Genomic DNA, 17162 nt, shown 5'->3' with positions numbered 1-17162 from the left:
ATTTCAAAAGCTATTTTGAGTAATTGTAAAATACGTTAATTTTTTTTTTAAAATGACTTATTTTTAAAATTAAACATTTGAAAAGTTAAGCAAAAAACATTCTGAATTAAGTTGTGAAAATAAATTTGAGAAAAAAGATAAAAACTAAATAGAAGAAAAGGTAAAGAAGAAAGAAGAAAAAGAGAGTCAAGAAGAATGGGTGTAAGTCATCAAAGTTAACACTGCTATTAATCTTGGTAAATTTAGTTTGTTACATCAATATAATATTCCTTATATAATAATTAAAAAATTTTTTAAAAAGTATTATTTAAATGTATAATTATAATGTATTAAGAAAGTTAAGTGAAGACCCATCAAGTGGGCGTGCCGGAGTGGTTATCGGGCATAACTAGAAATCATGTGGGCTCTGCCCGCGCAGGTTCGAATCCTGCCGCTCACGCTTTTGTTTTATTTTATTTATCATTTCTTTTTTAAGAAATTATATAGTGTCTCATTTATAAATTTGGGGGTTTTTTTTTTATGCTTTCAACTGATTTTAACTTTTTGGGTGCTACAAATTTAATTAGTGGACAAATTTGACTATTAATAACACTGTAAAAAAAATGTAATTTTCAATAAAAATTTGGCTCCACCGCCGTTGTTGGGATGATGTCAATTTTATACCAAATATATGTTCTATAATTCATAAGATGCTTTGAGAATAATTTTTCAATGTTTTTTTAACCGAAAGTCTACCAAAAAGTGAGAATCTACAGTATATTTTTAAAGTTTAAGGTAAAATTATAATATTTATCCTGTAATTTAATGAAATTAAAAATTATTAAAATATTGATAAGGAGAATTATAGGATAACCAGTATATTTAGGTTTAATATTGTTTAATTGTTAATTTAGATTAATTAGTTAAATATGTTATTTTATTGTTTTGTTATTTGGTTGTTAGACTATAAATAGTCAATTTAGGATTTTAATTAGAAACTTTTGATTATCCACTTAAATATAGAATATTTGGTTCTTTGAGGGAGATCTCTCTTCCCGAATTTCTTTGTCTGGCCATGAATTTAATCTGATTACCTTTTCCCACTGCATGTATCAAAGTCTCCCACACAAAAACCCGAAAGAAAAAGCATCCCTTTATCACTTCGAACTCAAGGACAAGTTCCGTTTTTTTAAGTCAGAATGAATGATGAGGAGAATTATAAAATAATTAGTATATTTAAGTTTAATATTTTTTAGTTATTAATTTGGGTTGATTAGTTAATTATGTTATTTTATTGTTAGGCTATAAATAACCCATTTAGGGTTGTAATTAGAAGCTTTCGATATGTTTTAAGGATGGATTTTTCCTGTTTGGCCATGGATTTGATTCAAATATCTCAACTCGCTACATCAAATTAACACAAGTTAAGTTCTAAGTTGTTGTGGATCTTTTCCAAAATTTAACAAATTAAAATAACATATTTGTTGTAAATATCCAACCCTAAAAGGCAAAAGAAAAATTAACAAATTTAAATTCTAGGTTATTACATTATGCATTCAGGATGTAGCATTCCTGTAACCATTATTTATTAATTATTGAATCAATGGTTAGAAATAATCCTACCATCGACATTCACATACAAATTTAACTTTTTCTAATTATCAATTGTTTTAGACTTTCTGGGTGAAATCCTTTGCGCGGTTAACAACAAGATTCTATCAATTTTTTAAATATTATATAATCTTTCAAATTTTATATCAAATCTTACCTAATTTTTCAAATCTTTCCAAATTTTACCCCAAAAAAGTTATGATTTGAGAGAAAACCATAATATATCTTGGGCAAAATTAACACCGGGATTCTATATATTTGGACGATCTTGTTCGAAATAGACGAAGAAAAAGGTTTATAAAAAACGTACTAGTTTTGTAAAGTAAAAACTTGATAGTCTTATTTCTAACTATTTTCCAACATATTACTAATAACATTTCAAACAAACCCTTTGCCCACGTGATAGAAAGTGTATCCAAATATCTTTCTATATCTTCTAAATTTTTAATCTTTAATTTTGCGATATCCAATTTGAATTAATTTTATCTTTTCATTTTCTTTACCTTCCTTTATTTCCAAAAACTTAAATTTTATCTTTTAGAATTAAATCTTCCAAATTCATAAACATATCTTGGTCTACCTTTCATTGCAAGCAAATGATTTTTCGCATTCCTCAAATTTAGGATCTTTTAATTTATAAAATATTCGTTTTTAAATAGAAAGGTAGTTATCAAAAATAAAATAACAACAGTAATGAATAAAATTACAGAGAAGGATCCCAAAAGAGATATTTGGAAAGAAGAAAAATATAGGATAAATTGCAGAAATCAACCATGAATTGAGTAGTTGCAATTACACCTTAACTCCCTTTCCCTGTGTTGGAGGGTGCGACTGTTCTAATAGAGATGACAACTCTGTTTCTGATGTTGAACCGACAAAAATTAACACCCACAAAAGAAAGAAGCCTCCGACGCTGACGCCGGCGACTATGACTAAGAAACAGAGGAAGAAGAAGGCAAAACAGAGCAGGTATCCGTGGATTACTGAGATGCCGGTGGCGATGAGAGATCGGATTGTTGAAATGGGTGGCTACGGAATTAATCTGGTGATTCAGAAACAACTCCAAGATACGGATTTAAACAAGAATCAAGGGCCTTTTTCCCTCCCAGCAGAGGAACTGTTGTTCGATTTTACAACAGAGGAGGAGAAGATATTGCTGCAACGAGAAAACAAAAAGAAGAAAGGGATGAATGCTTTATTGATGATGGATGATGTTTTAGAAGAAAGAAGAATTTGTTTGAAGATGTGGAAGATTGGAAGTGGGTATGTCTACTGTTTGATGACACAGTGAAATGCGTTTGTGGAAGGAACAGGATTGAAAAGTGGTGAACATATTCAAATTTGGTGTTTTAGAAAAGATGATGAATTTGAGGCTTCTCGTCTTTGCGTTGCCATGGTTAAGTTGAACTGATTAGCAACTTGCTAATTTTGTAGCTAATTTTCCATGTAACAAAAACTTTGAATTGAAGCCATATTTGAAATGAAATTCTGGATCGAAATTCCTCCTACGTTTTGAGTAAAATTGAAAGTAAAGAATAATAAAAGGGAAAGAAAAAAAAAAAAAAAACCAAAGGGCTGTGAACAAAAGGGGAGAAGGAAGAAAAAGCGAATATCAAAGTTTTGAAAAATGAAAAGACACTTATATTGCAAACAACGATAAAGTTTGAAACGCAGTGGACATTCGAACATGAGAATTTTATTAAATTAAAATAACTAAGATTGACGAAAATGAAGACACAATTAATAATTTTATTTAATTATATTTTTTCTAAACCATTCCTTTTTTCTTGTGTCATATCAAAATTCACTCACTTTTTTAAAGAAAAATTCAAGTAGATTTGCTTTATTTACTGTTTAAAATTATTTAATAAACGATTGTCTATTTCTTTATCTGTATTTGATTATTTGTATTTATATTTCAATTTTTTTTTATCAAATTAAATTTTACCTTCATAGACATGTTGTCATTTCTATTAATACATCACGTAATTTCCATTACGATCAATCTAACAAAAACGAGTAAATAAAACTAACCAAAACTTAGGATAATCTCACAAATTAAATTGATATATGTATTAAAGTTAGTAAAATTATTAGTAAAATTATTAGTTTGGTGTATTACGATCAATGAAATTTTTGTAAGGATGACCCATTCTTTAGAAACCCAAATGAAAAGTGACTCAATTTAAAATCAAATGAAATTTGGTCAATTGCTTGCGTCTAAAATTACCACACCATGCATTCTCAGTTATGAAGGGTATGCCATTAACAACATAAGTTTAGCTTAGTTGTGCATTTCCCAACACCAAACTAAGGCAAAATGATCCTTGGTATATTTTGTCTAACAGAACGATCAATTTTATTGCTTCGTAAATGAACTAAATCAGTCATCTCAATGAGATCCAACTAGTAATCAATATTGTTAGAAGATATACGACATGGTATGACAAACCATCAATAATAATCTAGAAGAAAATGACATATTAAGAGTTTAACCATGGATCTCTTTACCACTACAACTAATTTTAAGATATATTTAAGTTCTACCTAAATACTTTTAACACTCCACAATCTCCAAAATTGTTTTGGTGATTCCCTTGAATTTGAGGCTAACAATATTCTTCATTATCAGTGTTCCCCAAATCGGTTACGAAATGTCACTCCAATTACATAACTAAGAATGCCTTCTAATAGAGTTTAGTAAATCAAGATCAGAAATACCTGGTCTTGCAAAATCCATCGGTTCAATTTTGGATAGACTTGAGGCCTTCCGCTAGTTTCTTCTGCAGCAAGTAAAACTTGAAAAAAAAAAAAAAGATGATTAGTTCATCAATGAAACAAAAAAGTGAAGGGCTTACAAGATCATTGAAATTTGACACCTTCATCAAAGGTAGTAATTAAACAAAACTCGGAAGAAATGTCAAAAGACTAAGTGTCTTGACCAAAGGGTGAGGAAAAGGACTCTCTGGTTGTTTTCGATTGCTATCAATTGAAGAAGATGCATTGAAGTGTATAAAGAAGAAAAGGAAAATGTGAGACAACTCAGTATACAAACCTTGTCACTAGGCTCTAATGCCACGAAAACTTTCATAAATGTGTGCTATTTCCACTAATTCCAGAATAATTTACATCTCAATCTATTTTTACCTACGTTCGGCTTGTAAAACAACCTCTTAATTTACAATTAATAACAAGCTTAACAGAAGGGGCTACTTCCACCAAGTTATCAGATGCTAAACAGAAGGGTATAATAACAAGCTTTTTATTTTATTTTTAACTTTTCTTTAGCCCTATGGTCAAGCTGGATTTTGAACCAACTTCGGATGTGTTGCTGCATAGATAGAAGAACTAGTGTCAGGCTTCAAGTGGGAAAGGAGGTGTTGCACGTCTGGACGCAGATTTTCCAAAGCTCTTCCTATAATGGCCAAAACTTCTTGTCGAGGCTTGCTGTTAGCTACCACAGGCCCTCCCTGCCCTTCATAATGAACAACATGATGGCTGAAAAGCAAAATGACCATATGTATATGAGTATCTTCGAGCATATAGATTAAAACATTTGAGTAAATTATTTTCGTTGTCACTTACAGAAAGTCAATGAGGTCTGCTATTTCTGCAGCTTCTACTAGTATTGATGTTTGTGAGTTCTTCCCAAATACATCCACCATTACACTCAAAAGTGAGGAGAGAGTCTGGAGAAAAATTGACCATAATTAGCTATATAAGAACTCAACTTCTACTCAATATATAAACCAAGAATTTTGTGTTATGGTAAATGATGTGTTATACCTCAAATAACTTCTACCCCAACTACCAACGTGGAAGATAAAAAGGTTCATAAAAAAATAATAACTGTGACAAGTTTTATCCAATCTCATATGGACAATTCAACTGGATAACCTGTAATACTAAAAAAATGAAGATTACATATGATATATTTGTGCATCTATATATCTATATACATCTATGTATACATTGAACTGTGTGCATATAGATATTTTTATATATTTTTTCAAAAATTAACGAGGGTGCTTCCAATCTCACATCAAACTTTTACCACTGAAATCTCGTAAGCTCGACAAAAAAATTAATTTATATATTCATGCAAGGGCTTATGTTAGTATTTTCCTATTCTAGTACTACTAGCTGTTTAGAAGCTAGTTTTTTGTACTTTCTTTTATCCCAATCGATTGGAGAGGTTGTTAGTTAGTTACTAACCTATTCAGTTGGTTAGTCAAGCTAGTTTGGGTTGGTTATGGGTTAGTTACAATACTTGACAGACCATAAATAGCTTGTATTGGAGACTTAAGTATCATAACTTTCATTTACAAAGAAATAAGGCCAAGTGCATTCAACCGAGATGTCAAATTCATGAGCTACTCTTTGGAAAAGCCTGTGGAAGAGATTCAGAACAAGCCTATGCGTTAGTAGAACTAGCCATCCTCAAACTGATGGGTGGATAGAGGTGACAAATCGAACTTTAGGCAACATCATTCGGTGTATAAGTGGATATGTTCTAAACACTGGGACTTATCCCTTGCACAACTGGAGAATTCACGTACAACCATATTGAAACCCAATCCACAGGAAAGTCTCCTTTTCTAATAACTTTGTCTTCTAATGTTGATTCAAGCTTGAAGACAAGGAATGGCTGACCGTTTCCAACTTCATCAAGAAGTCAAAGGATCACTTGGAGAAGGGCAATGAAAGCAAACCTTGGTTGATACACGCCATTGCTCAAAGAGCTTCTAAGCATTGGGCACTCATGACCAACTCACCAACAAGAAGATGAGCCCTTTTAAGATCCTTGACAAGATCGGAGATAATGCATATCAAATGGATCTCCCAGCATCCCTTCTGATTAGTGCTCCTTGATTGTGGTGATATATTTGAATACTTGAGGTAGAGTTATTTTTGGAGTGGGAGACATCTAATATAGAGGCTTATTAGTCTTATCCTATTCTGGTACTACTGGGCATTTAAAAGCTAGTTATTTGTATTTTCCTTTATCCATTTGGATAGGTTGTTAGTTAGAATAGTAATAGACAACGTTTTTTCCAAACCAATTGGACAGGTCCTTGTTAGTTAATTAATAACCTATATTAGTTGGTTTAGATTGGTTCCGTTTGGTTTTTGGTTAATTATGATAATGTTATACTAGAATATGAGAGAACTCCTTACTCATTCTAAATATTAGAGTTCAACATATATAGGTATACATAGAATCCCTAAAGTAAGAATAGTAAAATTACAATGAAGGATAAAAGACTAATAAGCTCCTATAGTTACATACATACTATAACAAGTTACAGTACTTAACAGTTTACAACAGCCTATAAATAGTTTGTATTTGAGAATCGAGTCTCACAACTTTCATCTAATAATGACTTGCAGTTTGAAAACTTGCATCATATAGAATATGTTCTTTTCAGCATGTGCACAAAGAAAGTTTAGTAAAATAACTCAGAAATAACTTTATGATGAACTAAAACGATAATTTCCTTTTTCTGAAAACCAATGATTATTAACCTACCTTACAAAATAAGCTATGAGCATTGGCAAGTTTGGGGAGCAGTGGACCCATAATACGGAAAACTATTCTCAGCATTGCTACTGACGTGACGGGTCTGAGATGTTTGATAATCACATGGGCCCCTTCTAGCCATTCCTGTGGGAGGTTACTGAATAAAGAGTGAAGAAGTGCAACCGTGTTACCTAAAAAATGCATAACTTGTGAGCAGAACTGAAGGTTTATGTTGTCAAAGGGAATAAGGTAAATTAGTAAATAACATATAGCATACCAATAGCCATTGAGGTATTGTCTTGTGCTGCCCATGTTGGATCCATCAATGAATAACCAACAGCAGAATTTAGTTCTCCTAAGGATCTCGTTGCATCAGACAACCACCAAGTTTCTTTTATAATGCGTGATGCCTCTAGATACAGTTGTCCATGAAATTCTTGAGGAAGCTGCGCTAGTAGTAGGCCACATGCTTGGATCATTAGGCTAGAAAGTTGTTGGCACGTATACCCACTTCGTGAAACAAAGTTTGGAGTATTTATTCCAGATACTGAGGTATTTGATCTTCCATTCAAGGAGTCTGTGCTTCCTCCAGATGGAGATGTCGGTAATGCTGATCCCTGACCCATACTGCTCGGAGTTCCATGCAAATTGTTGCTCGATTGAATTAGAGTAGGTTGTATGTTGACAACAATTTGAACCAGCGATGACACAATCTGACCAGCTGAGACAGGGAGAGAGAGTAATTCTATGACTGCTGTTTCAAGAACGAGTTGAGTATATGTGCCAGGGTCCTGAATTTGATAAAATGCTTTTTGGCTCTCGGGAGCACTGGTTGCCCCCGGTGGGGTTGTCCCAGGGGCTTTGTTATGCGATGGACGCATTGAATTATTCGAAGTATCACTTGCCGTTCCAGATTTTGATGTCTGTAAGGAAGGTATAACATTATTGACTAGCCCCAACAAGAGGGTAGCAAAGTAATCCATTGGTGGGCACATGACAGAACCGACAGAACCAACAGAACTAATGTGTTGTGGGAATGACTCAGAAAATGGAATCTGAAACAAATTTGGTGTCCGTAAGTAACAGAAATAACATATAAACAAATACACGTGCAAAAGCACATCAAAAGTGAAAAAGAAACCAAAAGAAAGTTACCTTGCTGATATCAAGTACATTCAAAATCCGAACAATGAGCTTGTTAGGTAGATGACTATAGAAGTATGCGAGTATATCACGAACAAATGTAAATCTAAGAGGGTGGTAGGCCAAAAATGGAGAATACAAGGCCAGCATTCTATCAGCTTGATCTACAATATCATTTTCAATGAGCCTATAAACAATCAATGGAATGACTGGAAGTAATCGAGCTGCAATATCATCAAAAAATACCGGGTACCTGTGACATCAAGATAACTTTTCTGATTAAAATCCTAATAGTGCTTGTGGAAGAATAGGTGGAGAATTTTCTGATAGATATAAAACAATGTACGCAAAATCAAATTATCAAATTTCTCATAAGCAACCTTCTCTAACAATAACAAAACTAACGAATAAAGCAACTCAAAAAATGAAATTAGATACACTGACCAACCCAACTTGACCAACTGAATTCTTCTTAACTAAAGATGAGAACTGCTGCAAATAACATAAAGACAACTTTCTTGTAACACAAGCCAAGTGGACCAACTACAGCATCAGCGCTAATCCAAGAACTCCAAATGCCAAGATCACATAATAAGATCACAAGTCTTCCAAGAATGACAACCCTATTCATGCACAATTTTTCTCTGGAATTGAGAATTTCATGAAACTGCAAATAACATGCATCTATAATTTATAAAAGCTGAGAATTGGCAGGTATTGAGGATGGAGGAGGGAGAGGGTTCTCTAAGATTGGAATAAAGTCCCAATGTAGGTACCAATATTGGTATCTCTCATCTACTTGAGAGATACCAATATTGTTTGAAATCTTGTGATTATCTTCCAGAGAACGGGGGAGAAGTTGTCCGTAAAATAATGCATTCACATCCTCTAGATACACATACACATCCAATTCAAGGTTAGGAATCAAAATCCTTGGCTTGAAAAGCTGTGTGACCAACATAAACCATCAACAAATGAAGAATTGAAAACAAACCCCACTGACGCAAGCCTTTGCAGAAGCTAAAAAAAATCATAACACTCACCATGCAAGCCATATTGAGAAGAATCCTCCATGAACTTCATATCAAAAGCTAAACCAAAAGGATAACTTTAATCAAGCTCAAAGTAAGAGGCGGAACAAAACCAAGCTAGGAACATCTAAATCTCCTTAAGCATCAATCAAGAATGCCACAAATGTCAAACAGGTAATGCTGACAGAAGAAGCCAGAGAAAATCACCAAAACCAACCTATCACCAAAATCAACCTAAACAAAATAGAACTCAATCAACAAAACTTGGACTCATGAATCAGCCCAATCTTCTTGTATCGTATGCCAAGACATTTTCTACATTGAAATATAAAAACCAACAAAAAAATAATAATAATAATTAAGGGCCTGTTTGGTTGTTTGGATTTTGAAAATTAAGCTTATTTCCTCTCATTTTCTTACAATTATTTGCATCTTTCTTAAGTACAAGAGTTATATTCGTAGCCAAATTCTAAAAACAAAAACAAGTTTTTAATTTTTTTTTTCCATTTTTAAAATTTGACGAGGTTTTTTTGAAAACATTGGTAAAAAACAGATAACAAAGCAAGAAATTTAGAGGTGGAATGAGTGTTCATAGCCTTGATTCTCAAAAACTAAAAACCAAACCAAATAGTGACCAAACGGGACCTAAACCTTTCTCTCTATTCCCCTTAGAAACAAAAGAGGGAATCTCTTTAAACTACAAACCACAGGCCTTTATTAAAGGCAAACTTTTTCGGTATATCAAAATAAAACCGCTTGATGATAAAATTCTATCCAAAATCATAAAAGTGCAATCAGACTTGATGGTATCTGGAAAAGAGTTTTTAAGTAATCTAAAACAAAATCTTCGGCTATATCTTCATCACAAAGGCGACCACGATGCTGAAAGTCAATCTCCACACTACTTACACTAACATCAGATTTACAATCTGAGACCTCAATATGGGGAGAAAGTAATTGTTGTGTGGTGAGTGAGTTTGTTTTAGAAGATATCAAAACCTTACAAAAGCCAAGAATAGCATTGAGCCAAAATTACAAAATTTCCCACTCAAGTTATGTGAAAAATCTTTAGGAAGAACTTTCTTTGGGTTGACTGCATGAATCAACAAAGTTGTACAAGCTCTTCAATGATATCATCATTAAGTAGGGAGGCATTGGATCCTGAAAATACAACGGGACACGGTCTTTTTTTTTTTTTTTTTTAATGGTTCTAGTGGTGCATATTTGTGTTAAACATTCTAACCTCTAATTCATTGACATCTTTCTCAACTAAAGAATTTTGAGTGTCAACATTCATAATTGGAAGATCATTTTCAACCTCCAGCCATGGTTCCGTTGGAGCAGTTCTATTTTCTTTTGCCAACAATCAAATTCCTTTGTCTCTTGCTAGGTTGCAACATTCGGCATCGTTCCTACCCATTACCTTTCAAAAAAAAATGTAACCTTTCAAAAAAAAGAAGAGCGATGACGACAGAGAATGAAGGCCGACAAGAAACTAGTTTTGAAAGCTAGAACTCTAACAAAAATGCACGAACAAAACGAAACAAGAACCCATGAAGGATAATAATGACACTTGAAAGCAATGACGACCATGACTACGGCTGACAACTAAAAGACAATTAACAATAACGACCTCGGCATCGGACAGCAACAACAACATTGAAGGATGTTAGATCTAGGGGTTTTCCATCGAGCAGGAGAGAAGAATGGCTTTTTTTAGGAGGAAAAAAGGTCAAGTCGAGACCGCTATCCTATAAAGCACCCACACTTCTAAAATGGCCAAGTGTCGGTGTCGGACACATGTCGAACATTGACACACTCCAACACGATATGCCAGTTGGCGTGTCCATTATTTTATTATTATTATTTATTTTCCAACACATTAAGACAGACGAAGGTCATGTGATCTGCTAAATTATTAAAAAAAAAATGCACAACACACTACCTTGACCTACAATTGGCGGCCCATTCAAGCCCCCATTTAAGCCCATTAAGGTTCACGGTTCAGCTAATATTTTTAAAAATTCTAGGGTTATGACCACATCTTCACATAATTGCACAGTACACTAACTACCAAACCCACGATCAGCAGCTAAACGATTCTTACTCACAGCATGAGGAAATATGTAGAAGGCTTGTTTGATTCTACTTTCTAGTTTTGTTGTGTTAAACTAATTACTAACTTATTGGGACCTGAATATTGTTATCACGTTGGTCATCTTATCTATTGCCTTTTTCATGAATTGTATGGTTGTTATTTTGACGTTTAAAGGTAAATTTCACAATATGTGAAAGTATACACAGATATATTTATTTTTGTAAATAATAATAATAGTAATAATAATAACGTGTCTCCAACGTGTCATGTCCTATTTTATTGGAAATTGATGTATCGCATGTCGATGTTTGTGCTTCTTAGCCTTCATTTATAGGTTGAAACACTTCTTCACAATTAACGAGGTGTTATCCTTTGTTGGGCAGAAAGAATCTAAGATAGAAAAGAACCGTCACACGATATGATCACATGAATTTACCATTAGACAAGGGTTGCTCCAAAAGACTTAAATCATCAATCAGAGAATTTTGATTTTTTTAAATGAAAAACAACCACTTTCGTTGAGGAAAAACGAAAGAATATACGGCATCCCAAAAACCAAACCCACAAAAAGAAGGGGAGAGTCCCTTTACAAGAAAGGACTCCAACTACAGAAAATCATGCCTACATAATAATTACAAAAGGCCTTTGAAATCGAAGCCCACTAGGAAACTTTGAAAGCGGACAAGAAACCGTAACACCCTAGAATCTCTCTCAACACCCCCTACTACCAGACATCGAAAGAAAGGCTGTCTTAACTAATTTAGTGCAAAAAGACTACCATCTTACTAGTTTAATTATGACTTTATTACACTGGATGCTCAGGATCATATCTTGATTAAGATTTCATAGATATATAAATTCTCTTCATTAAAATTTCTATAGAAAAAGAAATTTTGAAAAAAGGTCAATTATGAAAGTCCCAGCGAGCTTAGTCACCTGTCCTTCCATGAAAGATGATTCCCAAGAGCCTTTTGTAAATCATTTCTTTTGAACACTACAGAGTGAAGCCAGTGCTCAGGAGAACCCCGGCTGATACAATATAGTTTGACTCGTTGTTGAAGCTCTTGCCTATCAAGTAGACTAATCTGCAATGCATAACATGCGAGAAGACTATCAGCTAATCAAATTGCAGTTCTGTTGGCCGTGCATGAAGGTACGAATCTGATGTCTAATGATAAAACCTTGAAGTAATTGTTTCTTCAAATAGTGATATACAGTGATCAATTTTGTGAATGTCATTTTGAACAAAATGTACAAGGAAAGACAAGCAATAAGAAAATTTGAGCTATACAGTGAAGTCGTCAAGTTACAACAAATATACAAAAAATGATGTAGAGTGAAGTCCCCAATTTTGTTCCAGTCCCTACTTGGGCAATGAATGCTAACTATCATTGCAGGTTAATTTTAGGGAGAAGCCATACCCATATAGCACATCTGTAGTTAATTTTAGGGAGAAGTCGTCAATCTCTTTCTTTTTTTCTTTTCCTTCCTGTTAAAATGGGAATAAGATTGTTCGACACAATAAAAGATTCTTTATTTTTTTCGAAAGAATGACTGGTTGAAATTAACCTTAACAAATGCAGGTGTTTTTCTGTAAAATCAGAACTTCATTTTTCAAAAAACTTCAATCATTAACTCGATATTTGGTGCCTTCATCGCCTTAGGAGATGGGGTTTTTCAGCAATATGGAAGTCTAAAAGTCCCAAGATAATATATATTCTTTTGTAGATCATCATTGGCATGAGAAGTTTTTCAAAAGAAACTTCCTTATAAGTGCATCATGCCATCAGTTTGGTATATATGTCTTTCGTCCGTAGATTCTCACAAACACGTCTTTTTTGAATTCTCTCAACCAGTCTGTTTTGGTCAAAATCATTTGAGGTTTTCAACCTTCATTGGGACATTTCCAACATTTTCAGAAGCAATGTATCTCGATTACTCATTGGTCCTATTCTGAGTCTTGAGGCAAATATGCTTTAGATGATGCAGTGAAAGCTATACTATTTCAGTTGTAGCTAGAAAGAAATCAAAGAATTTTCAAGACAAGCAACTTCCTTGGATCAATGGCTTTATTTGGTGTTCCCTATCAAAGTCGTTTTTTGAGGTTTTCACAACAGGATATTTGTTTCAATTGGAATGCCTTTATATTTCCTTTATAGTGCTTTATATCTTTATTTTAGTTTTGTCCTTTTGCTTTCATTGTTTTTGTTCACTCCCTCGTGGAATTTATATCCTTTGAAAATTAGCCTCTTTTCATTACATCAATAAAAAGTTTTGTTTCTTGTTTAAAAGCCAAATAGTTTAGCAACAACTACCTTCATGAAGTACTGGAAGTTAGATTGCAATAATGTTTATTATATCTTGAGCTTGTGTTGATTATTTCCTTTATTGTGAAATTTTATATTGTACTTATTGTATTATATTTGCTGTATTTTATTCTTTCCTTATTTGTAATTGGGTATTTCTTCTATTTAAGAGACCCTTTCCTCCTAAGATTAATAAGAGAAAAAATAATGTTTTTTTTAGCATGGTATCAGAGCAACAAAACTTTTGAAACCCTAAAAATAAAAAAATAAAAAAACCCTATTTTTTTTTCTTTTTGAAACCCTAGAAAAAAAACCCAGTCTTCTATTATTGCGATTTCGCAGTTTGCCATCCAACTGTGTCCACTGCCGACCGGTTGCCACTGTCCAACAGCTATAATTTTTCTAGTTGCTGGGAAGAAAGCCGCAGGAATGTTATGATTTGCAAAAAACCTATTGACTCAGTTGAATGCTCTGTGTTGGTGACTGAAAATACTACAATGAAGGCTTCTAATCAATCCAATAAGCCACATGAAAAGCCTCGTGTCTAGTGTGACCATTGCCATAAACCTCGACATACACGTGAAACTTGTTGGAAACTTCATGGAAAACTTGCGAATTGGAAAAGTTCTAAGCAACATACCTCTAATGCTAATGTTGTTGACTCCAACCCATTTAATAAAGAGCAAATTGATCAAATTCTAAAGCTGCTACAGACCAATTCATCATCTGGTAATCCTAGTGTTTCCTTGGCACAATCAGTTACTTGTCCTCAAGCTCTCTCTTGCCTTAATTCATCTCCATGGATTATAGACTTTGGAGCTTCTGATCATATGACCAGTTTCTCTTGTTTATTTGAACCATATTCTCCTGTGTATTGCAATGAAAAAATTCGCATTGCCAATGGCAGCTTCACCTCTATTGCAGGAAAAGGAACTATTCCTTTGACTACAAAACTTATATTACGTTTTGTCCTTCATGTTCCAAAATTAGCTTGTAACTTTTTGTCTATTAGTAAACTCTCTAAGGATGCTAACTGTCGTGTTATCTTTTGTGAAACTCATTGTATCTTTCAGGATCAAGAATCGAGGGGGACGATTGGACATGCTAAGATGATTGATGGTCTCTATTACTTTGATGAAGTTTCTGCTAGTCATAAAAAAGTTCACGGCTTGAGTAGTGTTTGTTCTCCTTCTATTAAAGAAACTATCAGGCTTTGGCATTGTAGATTAGGGCATCCAAATTTCTTTTATTTGAAGTATCTGTTTCCCGATTTATTTAAAGGATTTGATTGTTCAGTTTTTCAATGTGAAAGTTGTATTTTTGCCAAACATCATTGATCCACCTATTTGCCTAAACCGTACAAGGCTTCATCACCTTTTTCCTTAATTCATACTGATGTTTGGGGTCCGTCTAAAGTCTTAACTCATAGTGGTAAGTGTTGGTTTGTTACCTTTATAGATGACCACACTCGTTTAACTTGGCTTTATTTGTTAACAAAAAAGTCAAAGGTAAAAGAGGTTTTTGTTCGGTTTTATAATATGATAGAGACTCAATTTCAAACAAAAATTCAAATTCTTCACTCTGATAACGACACTGAATATTTCAATGAACAATTAACCAATGTTTTGCAAGAAAAGGGCATTTTTCATCAAGCTACGTGTCATGACACGTCTCAGCAAAATGGCATTGTTGAGCGAAAGAATAGACACTTACTTGAAGTTGCTCGTGCCTTTATGTTCTCTATAAATGTTCCAAAATATTTGTTGGGTGATGGTGTTCTTACAGCTGCATATCTGATCAATCGAATGCCGTCTAAGGTTTTGAATTTTAAAACTCCTCTTAATCACTTCATTCAATGAGTTTTTTTCCTAATAATCGGCTGTCTTCTGATTTACCAATTAAATTGTTTGGGTGTACTACTTATGTCCATACTTCTCATATTTCCCGAACTAAGCTTGATCCTCGAGCCACTAAATGCATTTTTGTAGGCTATGTTTCCCATAAGAAAGCTTACAAATGTTTTGATCCTTTGACCCACAAGTATTTTGAGAGTATGGATGTGTTTGTTTTGGAAAATCAACCTTTTTTTGGCCCAAATTTTCTTCAGGGGAGATATCTAACCTTGAAGATAATTTTTGGGATACTTTATCTCTCCCAAACATCAGTGGTCCTGCAATTATGAGCTCTAGTCCTTCGATACCAAGTACAGAGAGTTCTTCTTCAGGGGGAGAAAGACTACAAAATGACTCTACAAGTCGAAATCCTGAACTTTAGGTTTATACTAGAAGAAATTTGACTCAAAGAGTCCGAGATCAGACAATTGACTTATCAAAGGACCAATCAAATACTTTGATGAATGATCCTGAAGATCCAGGTATTAGACACTCTACTCCTATTTCTCCTAGTTCTTCATCTCCTTTTAATCCTTTACCTAATGTCTCTGATCTTGATATTCCAATTGCTCATAGGAAAGGTACTCGTAAATACACTAAATATCCCATTGAAAACTATCTTTCTTATCATAGATTGTCCGACTGTCATAAAGCTTTCACATCCAAAATAACCAACCTATTTGTTCCAAGGAATATACAGGAAGCCCTATATGATTTGAATTGGAAATTAGCAGTGATGGAAGAGTTCAATGCACTGAAACAAAATTGCACATGGGACATATTCGAACTACCAAAAGATAAGAAGACAGTGGGATGCAAATGGGTGTTCACTGTAAAATGTAATGTTGATGGTAGTATTGAAAGGTACAAGGCCAGATTGGTTGCCAAGGGGTTCACTCAGACCTATGGCATTGATTATCAAGAAACATTTGCTCCCGTAGCTAAAATTGATTCTATTAGAATCTTGTTGTTTGTGGCAGTTAATTTTGATTAGCCTCTTTATCAACTTGATGTGAAGAATGCCTTTCTCAATGGGGATCTTGAAGAAGAGATTTTTATGGACTTGCCACCTGGTTTTGAGGGGATCTCGGGATTAACAAAGTGTGCAAGTTAAAGAAATCATTATATGGGCTTAAACAATCTCCCAGAGCATGGTTTGAACGGTTTGGAAAGGCAACCACAAGCTATGGATTCAGTCAAAGTCAAGCTGATCATATTATGTTCTATAAACATACTGGAAGTGGTAACTTGGTCGTTTTGATAGTGTATGTTGATGATATCATTCTTATAGGTAATGATGAGACAAGACTGAATATCTTGAAGAAAAACCTTGCTAATGATTTTCAAATCAAGGACCTAGAAACCTTAAAGTATTTCCTAGGAATGGAGTTTGCCAGATCTAAAAATGGCATTCTTGTCAACCAGAGGAAGTATATTCTTAACCTACTGAATGAGAAAGGTTTACTTGGTTGCAAGATAGCAGAAACTCCTATTGAGCAAAATTTAAAATTGATTGCTGCAACTGAAAAAGAAGTAAAAGAAAAGGAAAAGTACCATAGGCTTGTAGGGAGCCTCATATAC

At 33.8% G+C, this 17162-nt stretch overlaps 1 protein-coding gene and 1 non-coding gene across 2 annotated transcripts in view; one reads left to right on the top strand and one right to left on the bottom strand.

The window, feature by feature from the left end:
• The first annotated feature begins 357 nt into the window (after nucleotides 1-357).
• Nucleotides 358-439, top strand: TRNAF-AAA (transfer RNA phenylalanine (anticodon AAA)). The gene has a single exon. It is a non-coding gene; the product is annotated as a tRNA-Ser (tRNA).
• Nucleotides 440-4636: 4197 nt separating this feature from the next.
• LOC120068006 (mediator of RNA polymerase II transcription subunit) overlaps nucleotides 4637-17162 on the bottom strand; it is a 54841-nt gene continuing 42315 nt past the window's right edge. Inside the window, exons 16-21 of the mRNA XM_039019666.2 lie at nucleotides 12320-12468; nucleotides 8267-8507; nucleotides 7389-8166; nucleotides 7121-7302; nucleotides 5176-5279; nucleotides 4637-5088 (exon numbers count right to left, since the gene is read on the bottom strand). Coding sequence (XP_038875594.1) covers nucleotides 4887-5088; nucleotides 5176-5279; nucleotides 7121-7302; nucleotides 7389-8166; nucleotides 8267-8507; nucleotides 12320-12468 — 1656 coding nt within the window. The 3' untranslated portion in view covers nucleotides 4637-4886. The remainder of the gene's footprint in view (nucleotides 5089-5175; nucleotides 5280-7120; nucleotides 7303-7388; nucleotides 8167-8266; nucleotides 8508-12319; nucleotides 12469-17162) is intronic.

The sequence above is a fragment of the Benincasa hispida genome, chromosome 12, assembly GCF_027475165.1.
Source record: "Benincasa hispida cultivar pf3 chromosome 12, pf3_genome.v1.1, whole genome shotgun sequence".
Classification (NCBI taxonomy): domain Eukaryota; kingdom Viridiplantae; phylum Streptophyta; class Magnoliopsida; order Cucurbitales; family Cucurbitaceae; genus Benincasa; species Benincasa hispida.
Note: the sequence above shows the minus strand (reverse complement) of the source record. Positions and strands in the feature narration are given on the sequence as shown.